Genomic DNA, 13,081 nt, shown 5'->3' on the forward strand with positions numbered 1-13,081 from the left:
AGCTAAACTTTGAGGGTGTTACTACTAAGTAGATTTTCTCTGCATAGCCCAAAGATTAATTACTTTCTCCTCTAGAGTATGCCTCACCACTTTGCACTTTTATGATTAACTTTATAAATTAGATTCTGATTCTTGTTAGATTATAGTTATTGCATGCTCTTGTCTTTCCATTACTAAATTTCCAGCAGCTGATTAAAATCCCAATTGTAATGAGGGGAACAACAGAATGATGTTTGGACGTTAGGCTTCGTCCCACCATGAGAACGTGGCTCTGAACTGACTTTAATTTAAGGCTATACAACTTACTTAGCTTGGGTTAATGATTTTGGGTGTTGCCAGAAAAAATACAGGACATCCAGTTAAATTTGAATTTCCGATAAACAATGAATAGCTTTTTAGTTTAAATCTATCCCATGCAATATTTAGGGCATACTGAAAATAGTGTATCTGAAATTTTACATTTAACTGGGCTTTTTGTGTTTTTATGTGCTCCACTGTACAACCCAGGTGGGGATGAAGTCAATCTAGTTTATCTTCCAAATCAGGGTATTTTTTGTAGACTGCAAGTCAAAACACAGGGACAATGCTCTGAGCATGGTTGTCCTTATTAAACGGTTTTCTAAAACGTGAAAACAGAGTTCAATGAAATTGGAAACAAAAATCCAAGCTGCATCGGGAAACTCGTAGCTCTGCCTGCAGAGTGCCAGCAAGGCCCGGATGAAACGTCCCACCCAGGTGTAAAGACCACACTTGCTCCCGGGGAAAGGCAGCGGGCGGAGGACTCTGCGCATGCGTACATCTCAAGGGGTAGCTGCCCGTCGGCCCCGCCCCGTAGAGTCACGTGGGCCAGCGTGCGGCGAAAGAAGGGGCCGGTCACGTGACCCAGGCCCCGTGCCACGCAGGGATGGAGCCGGAAGAGGGTGCGCCCTTGCGGCGGCTGCAGAAGCTGCCCCCTGAGCTGGGCGCGCAGGTGAGGGGTCACTTCGCGGGCCCCACAAAGGGAAGAAGAAGGGCTGCGGCTTCGGGCGGCCGGCCCCTGCCTTCTCTAGGGACCGTCGGGGGCGGCCACGTCGCAGGCCCGACTCGGCTTAGCTGCCCTGGGCTTTGCGTGCAGATGCGGGCGGCCCACCGGCTCCCCGCGCCCGGACGGGGAAGGCGTCCGGCGGGAGTCAGTAGTCTGCAGCCGCCTGGGCACGTTACATTTCATTCTTTCATTAGACACAGATCTCCGGGTCGCTCCCTGGATACCTGGCTCTACTTGGTGCTGAGGTACCGAGGGGACCTGAGCAGGTCCCGCTTCCCCCAGAGGGCGGTCAGGAGTAAACTTGGAATAACTGGGCGACTTCGTTTAGCAGGGACTCCAGGTGAGAAGCTCTTGACACCTGGAATGCAGGGAGGTGCTTTCCAGGCCTGGGAGGATGTGGTAAGGCAGTGACACTCAGATGGTCAGCCAGGTGAAATTCCATGGCCATCTGTGTGGGTCAGGGTCCCATGGGGTGAGGAGAGATGGGGACTAGGACACAGCTTGTGTCCCGCTGGAGCGCCTTCATAAAAGGCCCGATTTTAGCCCTCTTTTCTCGTTTGCATTTACAGAGGAGAAAGAGTGTGTGTGTGTGTGAGAGAGACAGAGATGGGGACATAAGAGAATTGGTTGCACTCCTGCCACAGTCAAGAAAATGCCAAGTCTTTTGTTTGGCTTTAAAAGTAGGAAAGTGAAATATCAGCAGAAGAACGGAGTAACTGGTCTGAGGTTGGCCAGCCAGGAAGTGGCAAGCTCTTCTTTCCCCTGGACCCATTCCTGTAACCGCCTGTCACTTGGTAGCACTACCACTCTTCCCAGTCACTTGACTTCGTTCTTTCCACACTTCTTTTCCTTTTTTTTTGGTGTTACTGAGGTTTGAACTCAGGGTTTCCTACTTGATAGGCAAGTGCTCTACCACCACCCCTAGTCCTTTTGCTTTTACTTTGCGTTTCAGATAGTCTTGTACTTTTGCTTGGAGGGCCTCAACCCTCCTCCATCTCTGTAGCTGGGACTACAGGAGTGCCTCACCACACCTGACTTCTTTTGCTTCTTTACTGCCTCCATTTTGAGTGGTCTCAACGATGTAACTCCTCGTAATCTTTTGCATGTAAACTGAAGATGGGGCCTTTGGTCTCACCCTCTCTTCTTTTGTCTCCCAACCTGTTGGCAAATTTATGGAAATTTGTGAGTAGGTTTTTATTGCAAATAATGCAAATATGTGAGTAGGGTTTTTGTATTGTGCTAAAGGCCTTTATAATTTGGTCCCTACTGAGCTTTCCAGTTTTGTCTCCTCTCATCCTCCTCTATCTCCATAATTTCCCACTATCCCCAAACTGGGCGGTGTGGGTTTACACTTTGATCCTGTGTATATGTATGCAGCTGCTTGTTACTGGAAACGCCCTTCTCTCCTGTTTGCCTTTAAGACTTAGCCTGTACCTTTTTTCCTCCCTGTACAGCATTCCACCTGCTTAAATGCCTGATATAGCCTTATCATTGTGAATTGCATTTATTAATATTTTTGTGTTTTTCTGAGAGAGTAAAGCTCTATTATAGTAGGACCTATTCTTAGTGTTCTCATCTGTAAAACAGAAATAATCACAATACTTAGCTCAGGATGGTACTGAGGATCAGTATAATGCTTGGTACCTAGTTAGCGGTTCATAAATGATAAATGTTGGGATTTTTGTTTGTTTTTCCATTGCCTTAATAAATGCAACAAAATATTCAGGACGCTTATGAATGAATAAAAAAACAAGATAGCATTTTAATTTTTTCACCTTGAGCTCTGTGATTTGCTTTAGCATGGGGGGAGTGTAGGAGATAAGATGGGCTATATGTAGAGAAGTTTTAATATTGAGTATGTTGGTTGATTTATGGTACATAAAAATGCTATTTGTCATAGCATTAGCCACTGTATGGAAGTGAAAGTCACCAGTTTCTCCTGTGTTCTGGTACGTGTGGTGTAATAGGGGAAGAGTGACTGCTCAAAGTGGAAAATGATCCAGAGGATGAGAGTTGGAAGACTTGCCGCTTAGATGCCTCCTGAGAAAGATAATCATGAATCTTTGCCTACAATGGTTCTGGCACAGTAGGTTCTCAAATAATATGTATTGAAGGCTTGGATCATGGGAACAGTAGTTTGATAAGAACAAGAAAGGCTAGTGCTGTTTAACTACCTTGTACATGCCATGAATGTGCCATGTACTCTGCACTTACTCTTCAGTAATTCATAGGAAATTGTGAGGCTGGATGATATCCTCTTTTTACAGAAACAGAGATTTAAGTAAAACTAGAAAATAGTGGAACTGGGATTCGTACTAGCCAGTGTCATTCCCAAATTCAGTCTTTATGTTCAGTTGTGCATGGGTTAGGATCGCCATGACTTGTATTAAGGTAGGGTAGAGGGAGCGGAATGTGAAAAAGGGAAAGAATGGTACTGCGAGCTTTCTTGGAGTGGAGCAAAAGAAATAAATGTGAAGGTTGTGAAAATGGAGGCGAAGCAAAATAGTTTATTGAGCTTCAATAAAGGACTTTGATACAACCATCAGACTCTTCCTTTGGTTATTGATATAAATACGTGGAGGGATCCTGAGGTAAAACCTTTACACTTACTGTCTTCCTTCAGGCACATTGGAAAAACAACAGTGTACCTTGAAAATCATTTTAGCTTCTGAAGGTGGACATAATAATAGCCTGGAATTTTTGTAGAGTCCTAGTTTTTAACTAATAAGAATCTTAAAAATTATATTCAGCTTAGCTTCTTTTGCAGATATCAGGAACCTCTAACATTTGTTTGGTACAAGGAAGACGCTTTGTAATTTTCCTTAATTTCTTTCTTTTTCTGTTCAGTTTCTTCACAAAGTCATTGATGGCATCTGTGGCCGGGCTTATCCTGTGTATCAGGATTATCACAGTGTTTGGAATTCAACAGAATGGAAGCATGTTGTGGAAGATGTTGCCAAGTTTTTCAAAGCTGTAGTTGGTAAAAATTTATCCCATGAAGAGGTAAACTCACTCCAAATTTCTATACCTAATAATCAATAATGTTACAGGGTGCTGGTGGCTCACACCTATAGTCCTAGCTGCTCAAAGATCAGGAGGATGGCGATTTGAAGCCAGCTTGGTCAAATAGTTTGTGAAAATACCCAACAAAAAAGGCCTAGTGGAGTGACTCAAGTGGTACAGCGCCTCCATAGCAAGCATGAGGCCCCCCTGAGTTCAAACCTCAGTGCTTCCAAAAAAAAAAAAGAGGCCCAGATTTCTTTAATATTGACCTTTAGAGCACTATTTCACACAGGGTCATTATTATCAGTAAGTATTGTCTATATTATACAACAACTAAAACCTCCTAAGTAAGTGAGAAAGCTGATTGTGGAATTTCTGGAGTTTTGCAGTTTTGTTTTTAGTTATTTTTACTCTTTAAATTAAATTATGAAACATTTAAAGAATACAGAAGAAAACAGGAAGCTATGTAATCAATACCTGTGGTCCCATTACCATGATTAACAGTTGTTAACATTTTAAGTTTTTGTTTGTTTATAGGCTTCTTGTGTCCTAGGTAGGACATCTACCATTCTACTGCAGAGCTGTACTCCGAACCCTGTACATTTTTTTTCTTTTCTTGGTGGTTCTGGGGTTTGAATTCAGGTCTGTGCACTTGCTAGGCAAGTGTTCTGGCCTTTCTTTTTACTTTAATTGTTGGATAGGGTCTCGTGTTTTGCCTGTAACTAGGAGTACAGGTGTTAAACCTGTACTTGATTTATTGGTTGAGATGGGGTTTCAGCCCTTTCTGTTTCATAGATGTTTGTTAACACCTGTTTGGTGGTTAGTCATTTTCATCTTTCCTTTTCATAGTTACTTTTTTCCTGTTACTCTCATTTAAAAAGTTGTTTGAAAGGAGAATGGAATTAAATTTTTGCATTTTTTGGCTGGGTGGCCTTTGTATTTGTTTTCTGACCATTTATTTTTATTTTGATAGACACTTCAGCAATTGAATCAGCTGAATTCATTGCATCAAGAAGCTATCATGAAATGCCTGAAAAGTAGGAAAGATGAAATCAAGCAGACTCTGTTGGGAGAAATAGTTGATATTTCTTCTGCACAGCTACAGGATTTTGATTGGCAGTTAAAGGTAAGAATGTATTTATGAGTATTTGGGGTTTTTTTGGTTTCCTATTTTGGATGTAGAAATATTCTTTTTATAATATATATCTAAAATTTGTTATTTTGAGAATATGTCATTCCAAAGAAATATCAAAGATCATTTAAGAGATACCTTTTGCATTAACTTGGACATAAGAACATTACAAGCATCCAAGCCTTGTGTAATAACACTGCATTGACAATAAGCTGAACTAGACCTTTAGTCATTAAGACGTGGGTATCATAAATTGTGGAATAGTATGTATTTAACACATATCTTTGGCTAGAGTTTTTAAGAGTTTTATAGCTTTCTCAAGATTGGTAAATGTAATGTTAATTGCTAGGAGGAAAATCTATCATATGTAATTAAAGCAGCAGTTTTCAAAACATTTTGAAAAGAGGGTCCTGATCAGTAGGGCTGATAAGGAGCAATTTTACTCCAACTTTCCATCCTTTATAAGGTACCTAGACTAGTAAATAGGAGGAAACAAATGTATTCTGTTTCTTGATTTTAGCATGGCCATGGATAAATTGTCTCATATTGTCTTTGGATTAAGTGGGGCAAAAGTTGGGAAAATAGCAATTAGATTGGTTCAAAACTGGATAGATAACAACCCCGAACAGATGAATTTGTGTTAGCCAAGGTCTCTGCAGTTTTGTCTTGGTTCAGCTCTTCTTTAACATTTTTATGAATATGAAACTTAACCAAATTTGAGGATAATACAAAGCTAAAGATGTAGTAAATAGACAAAACTAAAGCTTAAAATTATTTTACAGCTTATTACACTGATGGACCAAGTGAAGCAAAGTTAATTAATCAATGATAACCTAAGTAGGGGATTTTTCATTTAAATAAATACTTTATATCTTCATAAGTATGAAAGATGGGAGAGATGCTAATAATAGCATGTATGGGAAATAATTAGTTGCTTTGGCTTGCCAAAGTTTACCTTAATTGATACTGATCCAGCCTTAAGTTTTATTGGTAGAAATGCAATGCTTCAAGCAATGGATAGTTCTAATAGGTGCTGTTTCCAATAATAAAATATTTGATAGTTTAATCTTAGTTCTGGTCAACAAACTTAAGAGATATTTAAACAAATTGGAACCCCACCAGAAGAAAATGACCATGAATGTAAAATCATGGTACATGATAATTGCTTTGAAATACATGAGACCATGTATCTTGCAAAGATAAAACCTAGTAGAAATATGACAGTTAGTTTAAAAAGACTAACAGTCATTTGGATGGGAGAATAGATGTATGTGCAGTGACTCCAGAGACGAAGGCAAGGGCTTGGATATGTTATTTGTAAGTAGATGGGTTTGAATTCAACCTAGGGAATAACCTAACAACTGAGTATCTGGAAATGATTTTAACCCTTTCTTGAGTAGCCCACTCCTCATCTCTGGTGATAGCCAAGCCTAGGCTGGAAAACCATTTATGGGAGATATTGAAGGACATTATTCATAATATAGATCAGTGGAAGGTGATAATATGAGTCTTGTTGTGGGTTGAGCAAATGGAGAAGATAATGTTAGGGTTTGATTCCACTGTGCCTCACGTGTTTTGTCGGAGGTTGCTTGCTAGGTAAAGTGTCACTTACCATTGCACAAGTATTTTTTTAAAGGGATAAACTCCAGAGAAAGATGGAGGGTTGTCTGACTCAAATTCCAAGAATACTAATTTCCCTTTGAAGCTACATTGCTTGTTTCAAAAAGTATTAGTACAGTTAATACTGTATTAGATTTTTAGATTTCTCCATGATACATGTACTCTGGAGACAAACTCTTAAGAAGTGAAAAAAAAATGCATTGAGTGTTTATATTGATGGCTTTAATTTAAGATGGTAACTTGATAACATATTTATCAATAGTTGTTAGCTGATGATGCATTAAATTTCTTAATTTCTAAGTTTTATGTTTATATATAAAGTGTCATCTTCTTGGTATTTTTAACCTTTTTAAGAATTCTGTTTCTCACTGCCTTGGATGCATTCAGTACTTTCCAGAACTTTGTGATTTAAAAAATGACTATGATCCTTGAAACAAGAGCATCTTAGACAAATTCAGATCTAGATATTTGCTTCTCCACAAGACTGCCCACTGATGGTCCTTTTATCCCACCTACTTCCTCTCTTGTATTCACTTCCTTTCTTCTTCAAATATGAATGTGTATTGTTTTGACATGGATGTAATTGATTTTTTCTTCCTTTCCCAGTACTGGACACCAAACTAATACTTTTTAAAACGGACTGTTACTAAGCTGTGGCACATACTTAATGTTGTTCATTTTACTACTTATTAATTTTTTTCTTCCTAATCTTAAACAGCTTGCACTTTCTAGTGACAAGATTGCTACTTTACAAATGCCACTTTTAAGCCTTCATCTAGATGTAAAAGAAAATGGTGAAGTAAAACCTTACTCTGTGGAAATGAGTAAAGAAGAACTCCAGAATCTAATAAATTCCTTGGAAGCAGCTAATAAGGTATTTGTTTTATTTTATCATATAGTTTAAATGTCTTAAGTTTTGCTTTGTACCCTTAGAGCAATAAAAGAAAAACCCAAGGTTCACTTTTAATGTTTCTCATTTCTCTGATATTTTATGTCAAGCAAAGAAAATAGTCTGTGGACATGTTCTGATTTACAGTTTTAGGTTCTGAATTAATTATAACCTTAATTTTGAGTTACTTAATTTTAGGCATAACTAGTCAGCTGTTTTTGAAAGTAATAATGTTACTCTAACAGCTAGATTTGTTTTACTTCAGTGCTCATCAGTGATAATTTTTTTTTTAATTTGGGGCCATGAAATTAGTTGATTATAAAGAGGTTTTGTGATATCTATGATCCTGAGAAAAGGGGTGTATTTTTGAATGGACAAGTGGTACAAAATTATTTGCAGTCTTCTAAGTACAGGAGATAAAATACGACTTGTAATTGTGACAAAATCAGGTTGAGACGATAGAATTGATGAATGTTTAAAAACTTTACAGTTACAAATCAGTGACTAAATTGACAGTAAGCACTCCATAATGTTTAAACAGAAGAAACTTACTGTGAGGATGAAATAAAAACAATTATCTTTTGTTATGTGTGTATTCCTTTATTATCTGCTTAGTGTTTTTTCACCTCCCTGGCCCCTATTAGTTTTCTTGATACTTGTCCCTTTTAGAAACTCTAATAAATGTCACCTTTTTCCTAATACTCTGCAGTTACTCACACACTTTATTGCCTCCATGATTGGTTTTCATGCCCAGTAACCAAACTGGTAGCTCAAGCCTGGCTTGCCTTTGGATGGGGCTAAACATATGAAATTTGTATGCCTGAGTCTGTTGTTGATGCTGGTTGATCTGACACAGGTCTTGGCAGGCAAGTGCCGCCAGTTACTCTGCACTGTACTTGCTTGTTAATAGTTCTCCATATCAGATTTCAAAGCATTTAGCACATAATTTAGCCTTATTCTTGTATAACCTGATATTTATTTCCCACTCTCCTCTCCCCACCCAATTTGTGTTTTAAGGTGGTCCTGCAGTTGAAATAACCAGAAATTATGAATAGCAGTGCTCTCAGATTTCCCTGCTATGAAGGAGATGGTAGAGTGAACACTGTATGTCAGAAGCCCTGCCACGGTTGACTGCTACCCCAGGCTGAGAAAGCAGCAGTGTCAAGATTACAAAGATGACAATCTATCAGTGTCCCTAAAGAACAGGAAATTATGTGGTTGGTAGGAACTGCATAAAATGAAAGATAAAAAAGCTATAGTAGCAGTTTATATTTTCTTAATGGTTGTTTTTGTCTTCATTTATTAAATATGTAAGAAATCTTTGTAAACAATTTTATTGAAAGCCAAAAATGTGTCCTAAAGTAATGTAAACAAGCAAAGCACAAATATACTTGAATTTTGCTTAAATAATTATGTGAATAGCAAGGACGTGTATTACAGATATATAACTAATTTGTGATATTTAGAAATAACTTTTTTTAAAGAATGTATAAGCTGCATATATAACTCAGGAGATTCCATATCTTTCTCATATTTCAAAGAAATGATTGTAAAATGTAAAATTTTGTAGAGAAAACTCTTTGTTAGACAAGAATAGGAAAAAAAATCTAAATTTGTGTGAACAATTTTGAATTGATGAAGTGTGGTATGTAAAATCTATAACATGGAAAAATGAAAATATTTTTGTTCCTGCATTTCCATGTGTGATGGGGAGACTATGCTGTGATAAGAAGAGTAGATGCCACCATATAGTGTGTGTATTGTTATTCAAATGTCAGGTAAGACTATCTGCAGGTCCATTTTTGTTACAGATTCTTAACATTGAGTTTAACACTTTCAGATGTTAACAGATTCATCGCTAAACAAAACCATTTTTAACCTCAGCTGACTAAAGATAAACATGAGCAAATAAAAGTGTCATGTTTCATTTTTGACTATCACTTTATTTCAAATGACTTTCCGCATAAATCAGGAGTCAGTAATGTATAACTAATTGATGCCTGTGATTTGCACACTTTAAGGACTGCTAAAGCATCAGACTGTTCTTTGAGATGTCTAGAGCAATTTTTGCTGTTTTCATACAGGTGAGGGTAGGCTGAGAGTTTTATAAGTGCCTGACTGGTCTAAACAGTGCTACTTACAGTGCGTCTGCTCTAATGCTGCTGTGTGAACTATTTCAGAGGTACTCAGGCCACAGTGTTCTTCAACATACTACTTCATCAGTGACTTTTGATTGAGAAAAATGTATCAACTGAAGTAAATAGTTGCTTAGTGTGGCTGTCGATTTACTACTTGTGTCCTTGTGGGTCAATACCATGTTGCAAATCAACACATCAAGTAGCACTGATTTTGAAATCTCTTTGAAGCAGCCTTCCAGGCAAACTCTTTTTCACAGGAAAAATCTCTTGCTCTCTAGTGCCCCGCTATCATTCCATTAACCTGATTAACAGCTTAATTGAAATACAATCGGCATACTGCATAATGCACTTATTCAAAGTGTGCAATGCGATGTTTGATGTACAGATACTCATGAAAGCATCACCGTTAAAATAGTGAACATTTTTGCCTCCTCTGTAGCCTCTGTCCCTGCATCATTTCCCTACGTAGCCATTATCTGTTTCCTGTCACCACGGGTTAGTCACATCTTCAAAAGTTCAGTGTAAATGGGATCATACAGTATCTATTTTTTTGTTTATTTAGGTGCTGGGACTTGAACCCAAACCTTGTGCATGTCCTCTGCCACTGAGCTTAGTCTGTATTCTTTAAAACACAATGACTTCTTTCACTCATTTTGAGTTTTGTCCTTGTTGCATATACTAATAGTTCATTTTCATTGTGGAGACGTATTCTAAGAGTTCTGTCACATTTTGTTTATCTGTTTACCTGTTGATAGATGTTTTGGTTTTGTTTCAAGTTTCTGGCTATTACAGTACACAATATTGTGAATGTGTACACACATCAAAAATGTGTGGACATGATTTCTTTTGAGTAAATACTTTGGAATGAAATGGTGTGTCACATGGTAGGTTTATGTTTATCTTAAGATATGGTGACAAATTTTTTCAAAGTGCTTTTACATTTTATATTCCCACCACAATGTATGAAAGTTCCTATTTCATCTTGACAACACTTGGTATGACCAGTCTTTGTGATTTCAGCTATCCTAATGTGTGTGTAGTGCTATTCACTATGGTTTTAACACTCATTTCTCTAATGACTAACGATGTTGAGCATCTTTTAACATGCTCATTGCCATCAAAGCGTCTTATTGCAGCAAGGTGTCTGCTCAGGTCTGTTGCCCATTTTTATTTGGGTTCTTTGTTTACTTAGTATGGGTTTGAGAGTTTTTATTTTCTAAATGCAAGACCTTTATTAGATGCATGCCTTGGCACATATTTTCTTCCAGTCTTGAGGTTTTTCCTTCTTTTTCCCCTGTAAATATACCCTACTTATTTTGAAAAATTTTAGATTTACAGAAAGACTAAGGAGATGGTGTACAGAGTTCCTGTATTCCCCAAACCCATTTCCTCCATTAACTCCTTAACATTGGTATAGTACCTTTGTTATAATTAATGAACTAACAATATATTAAATAAATTCAAAACTTTATTCCGATTTCCTGAGGTTTTACCAAATGTCTTTTTTTATTCCAGAAATTAATCCTAAATACAATATTACATTTAGTTGTCACATCTTAAGTTCCCCTTGTCACAGTTTCCCACACTTTGCTTATTTTTCATGACCGTAACCCTTTGAGGAATGCAAGTGAGATAGTTTGTAGAATGGCCATTATTGAAATTAGTTTTGCTCTTAGACTGGGGTTGTGGGTTTTAGGGAAGAAGATCAGAGGTTAAGTGTCATTTTTCACCATAAAACAAGAGTACATATGATTAACATGACATATGGCTCGATGTTGAATTTGAGCACTTGCCCAAGGTAATATCTGTCAGATTTCTTCACTGTGAAGTTACTCTTTATTTCCCCTCTTTCCATACTATATTCTTTGGAAGGAAATTACTATGTTCACCCCGTACTTAAAGGAAAGGGGAGTTGTGCTTCCTCCCCAAGAGGTTGGTGTGTCTACATAAATCACTTGGAACTCTTCTGCACAGATTTTCCTTCATAAATCACTTAATGTTAGTATAGGTTCATGGATATTTATTTTATGCTTTGGGTTTTAATCCAGTAAAGGTTTTTATTACTCAAGTTGTCTCAACTTTGACCATTGGAAGGTCTTTGAGTTGACTCCTGTGTCCCTTTGACAACTCCCATCAGTGAGGGCTGTTTTTTGTAGGGGAAGCATTTTTTTTTAATCTTGCTTTTTTAAAAAGTATCTTCTGACAGCACAAGATGTTCTAGACTCATCTTGTATATTTCTTGCCCAACCCTAGAATCAGCCATTTCGCTTAGGATGCCTGGTTCCTTTTACTGATGTTAGAAATCAAGCCAGGTGTGCAGAGCTCACTACTACTGGAGGATGTTTCTCTTAGGCCCTCACAGAACAAAGAAATGTAAGTATATATCCAAGCCCATGTATATGCACATATCTAAATATATAACCATACATATCTATATTAAGTTTATTCCAGTGTCTGTTTCTCTATTCCATTACCATGTAGAATCATTCTAGCCTCCGACCCTTTTTTATCTATAAATTTATACTCCAGCAGTGAGAAACCTGACTCCTAATATGCATCATCTGTTTATTTAATTCCAGTGCACATAGGAAAAAGTATGGGAGTTGAATTTGTAATCTGTAGGCCTGGGAGAACTTACATGTGAGCTTTTGCCTTTAGTTTTGTAGACCACTAGTTATTAAGTCAGTTTAGATTCATGGATATGTATTTTATGTTTTGGTTTTAATACAATCCACCCTCTTCAGTGAGGTGGTTTTATACATTTGTAATACAGTTAGAATTTTTTTTTTTTTTGCCACAGTCTGTATAACTTTCTAGGATCCCTCAATTGCTAAATGATTTTTAAAACTTATATACCTGTGTTGTACAGTACAGTTCTATCACTTTGGACAAATGCATATTGTCACTTATCAAGCATAGTTCAACACCATAAAAATGCCTTAGTTTCACCTATTCATCCCTCTCTATCTTCATGCGAGCCTCTTACAACCACTGGTTTTTCAAAATACCTGTTTAGTGTTGCCATTCCCAGAATGTCACAATTGGAATCCTATAGTATGTAGTTTTTTCACACTGGCTTCTTTCACAGAACAGTATGTGCTTAGGTTTCCTCTGCATCTTTTCATGGTAGTTCATTGCTTTTAAAATCTGAATAACATTCCTCTGTATTTATGTATTAGCCATGCACCTACTGAAGGACATTGACTGCTTTCTCTTTTTGGCAATTGTGAATAAAGTTGCTGTAAACATTCCTAGGTAAATTTTGATGTGGATAC

General features: G+C 37.5%; 1 protein-coding gene across 1 annotated transcript; it reads left to right on the plus strand.

Annotated features, from left to right (window-relative positions):
* Positions 1 to 854: 854 nt before the first annotated feature.
* On the plus strand, positions 855 to 9,595 carry Commd8 (COMM domain containing 8). Its single transcript, XM_020158433.2, has 5 exons — positions 855 to 970; positions 3,872 to 4,027; positions 5,001 to 5,153; positions 7,498 to 7,653; positions 8,686 to 9,595. Exons 1-5 carry the CDS (start codon positions 905 to 907, stop codon positions 8,704 to 8,706), a joined length of 552 nt encoding a protein of 183 aa, XP_020014022.1. The 5' UTR covers positions 855 to 904; the 3' UTR covers positions 8,707 to 9,595.
* Positions 9,596 to 13,081: the final 3,486 nt, after the last annotated feature.

The sequence above is a fragment of the Castor canadensis genome, chromosome 9 (assembly GCF_047511655.1).
Source record: "Castor canadensis chromosome 9, mCasCan1.hap1v2, whole genome shotgun sequence".
Taxonomy (NCBI): domain Eukaryota; kingdom Metazoa; phylum Chordata; class Mammalia; order Rodentia; family Castoridae; genus Castor; species Castor canadensis.

Bases quoted from the DNA above. Each gene is read 5' to 3' on its own strand.
- Commd8 (XM_020158433.2), top strand. From the start codon at position 905: ATGGAGCCGGAAGAGGGTGCGCCCTTGCGGCGGCTGCAGAAGCTGCCC. The intron at 4,028-5,000 runs GTAAACTCACTC...TTATTTTGATAG, and splicing joins AAAATTTATCCCATGAAGAG to ACACTTCAGCAATTGAATCA. The intron at 7,654-8,685 runs GTATTTGTTTTA...TTGTGTTTTAAG, and splicing joins CCTTGGAAGCAGCTAATAAG to GTGGTCCTGCAGTTGAAATA.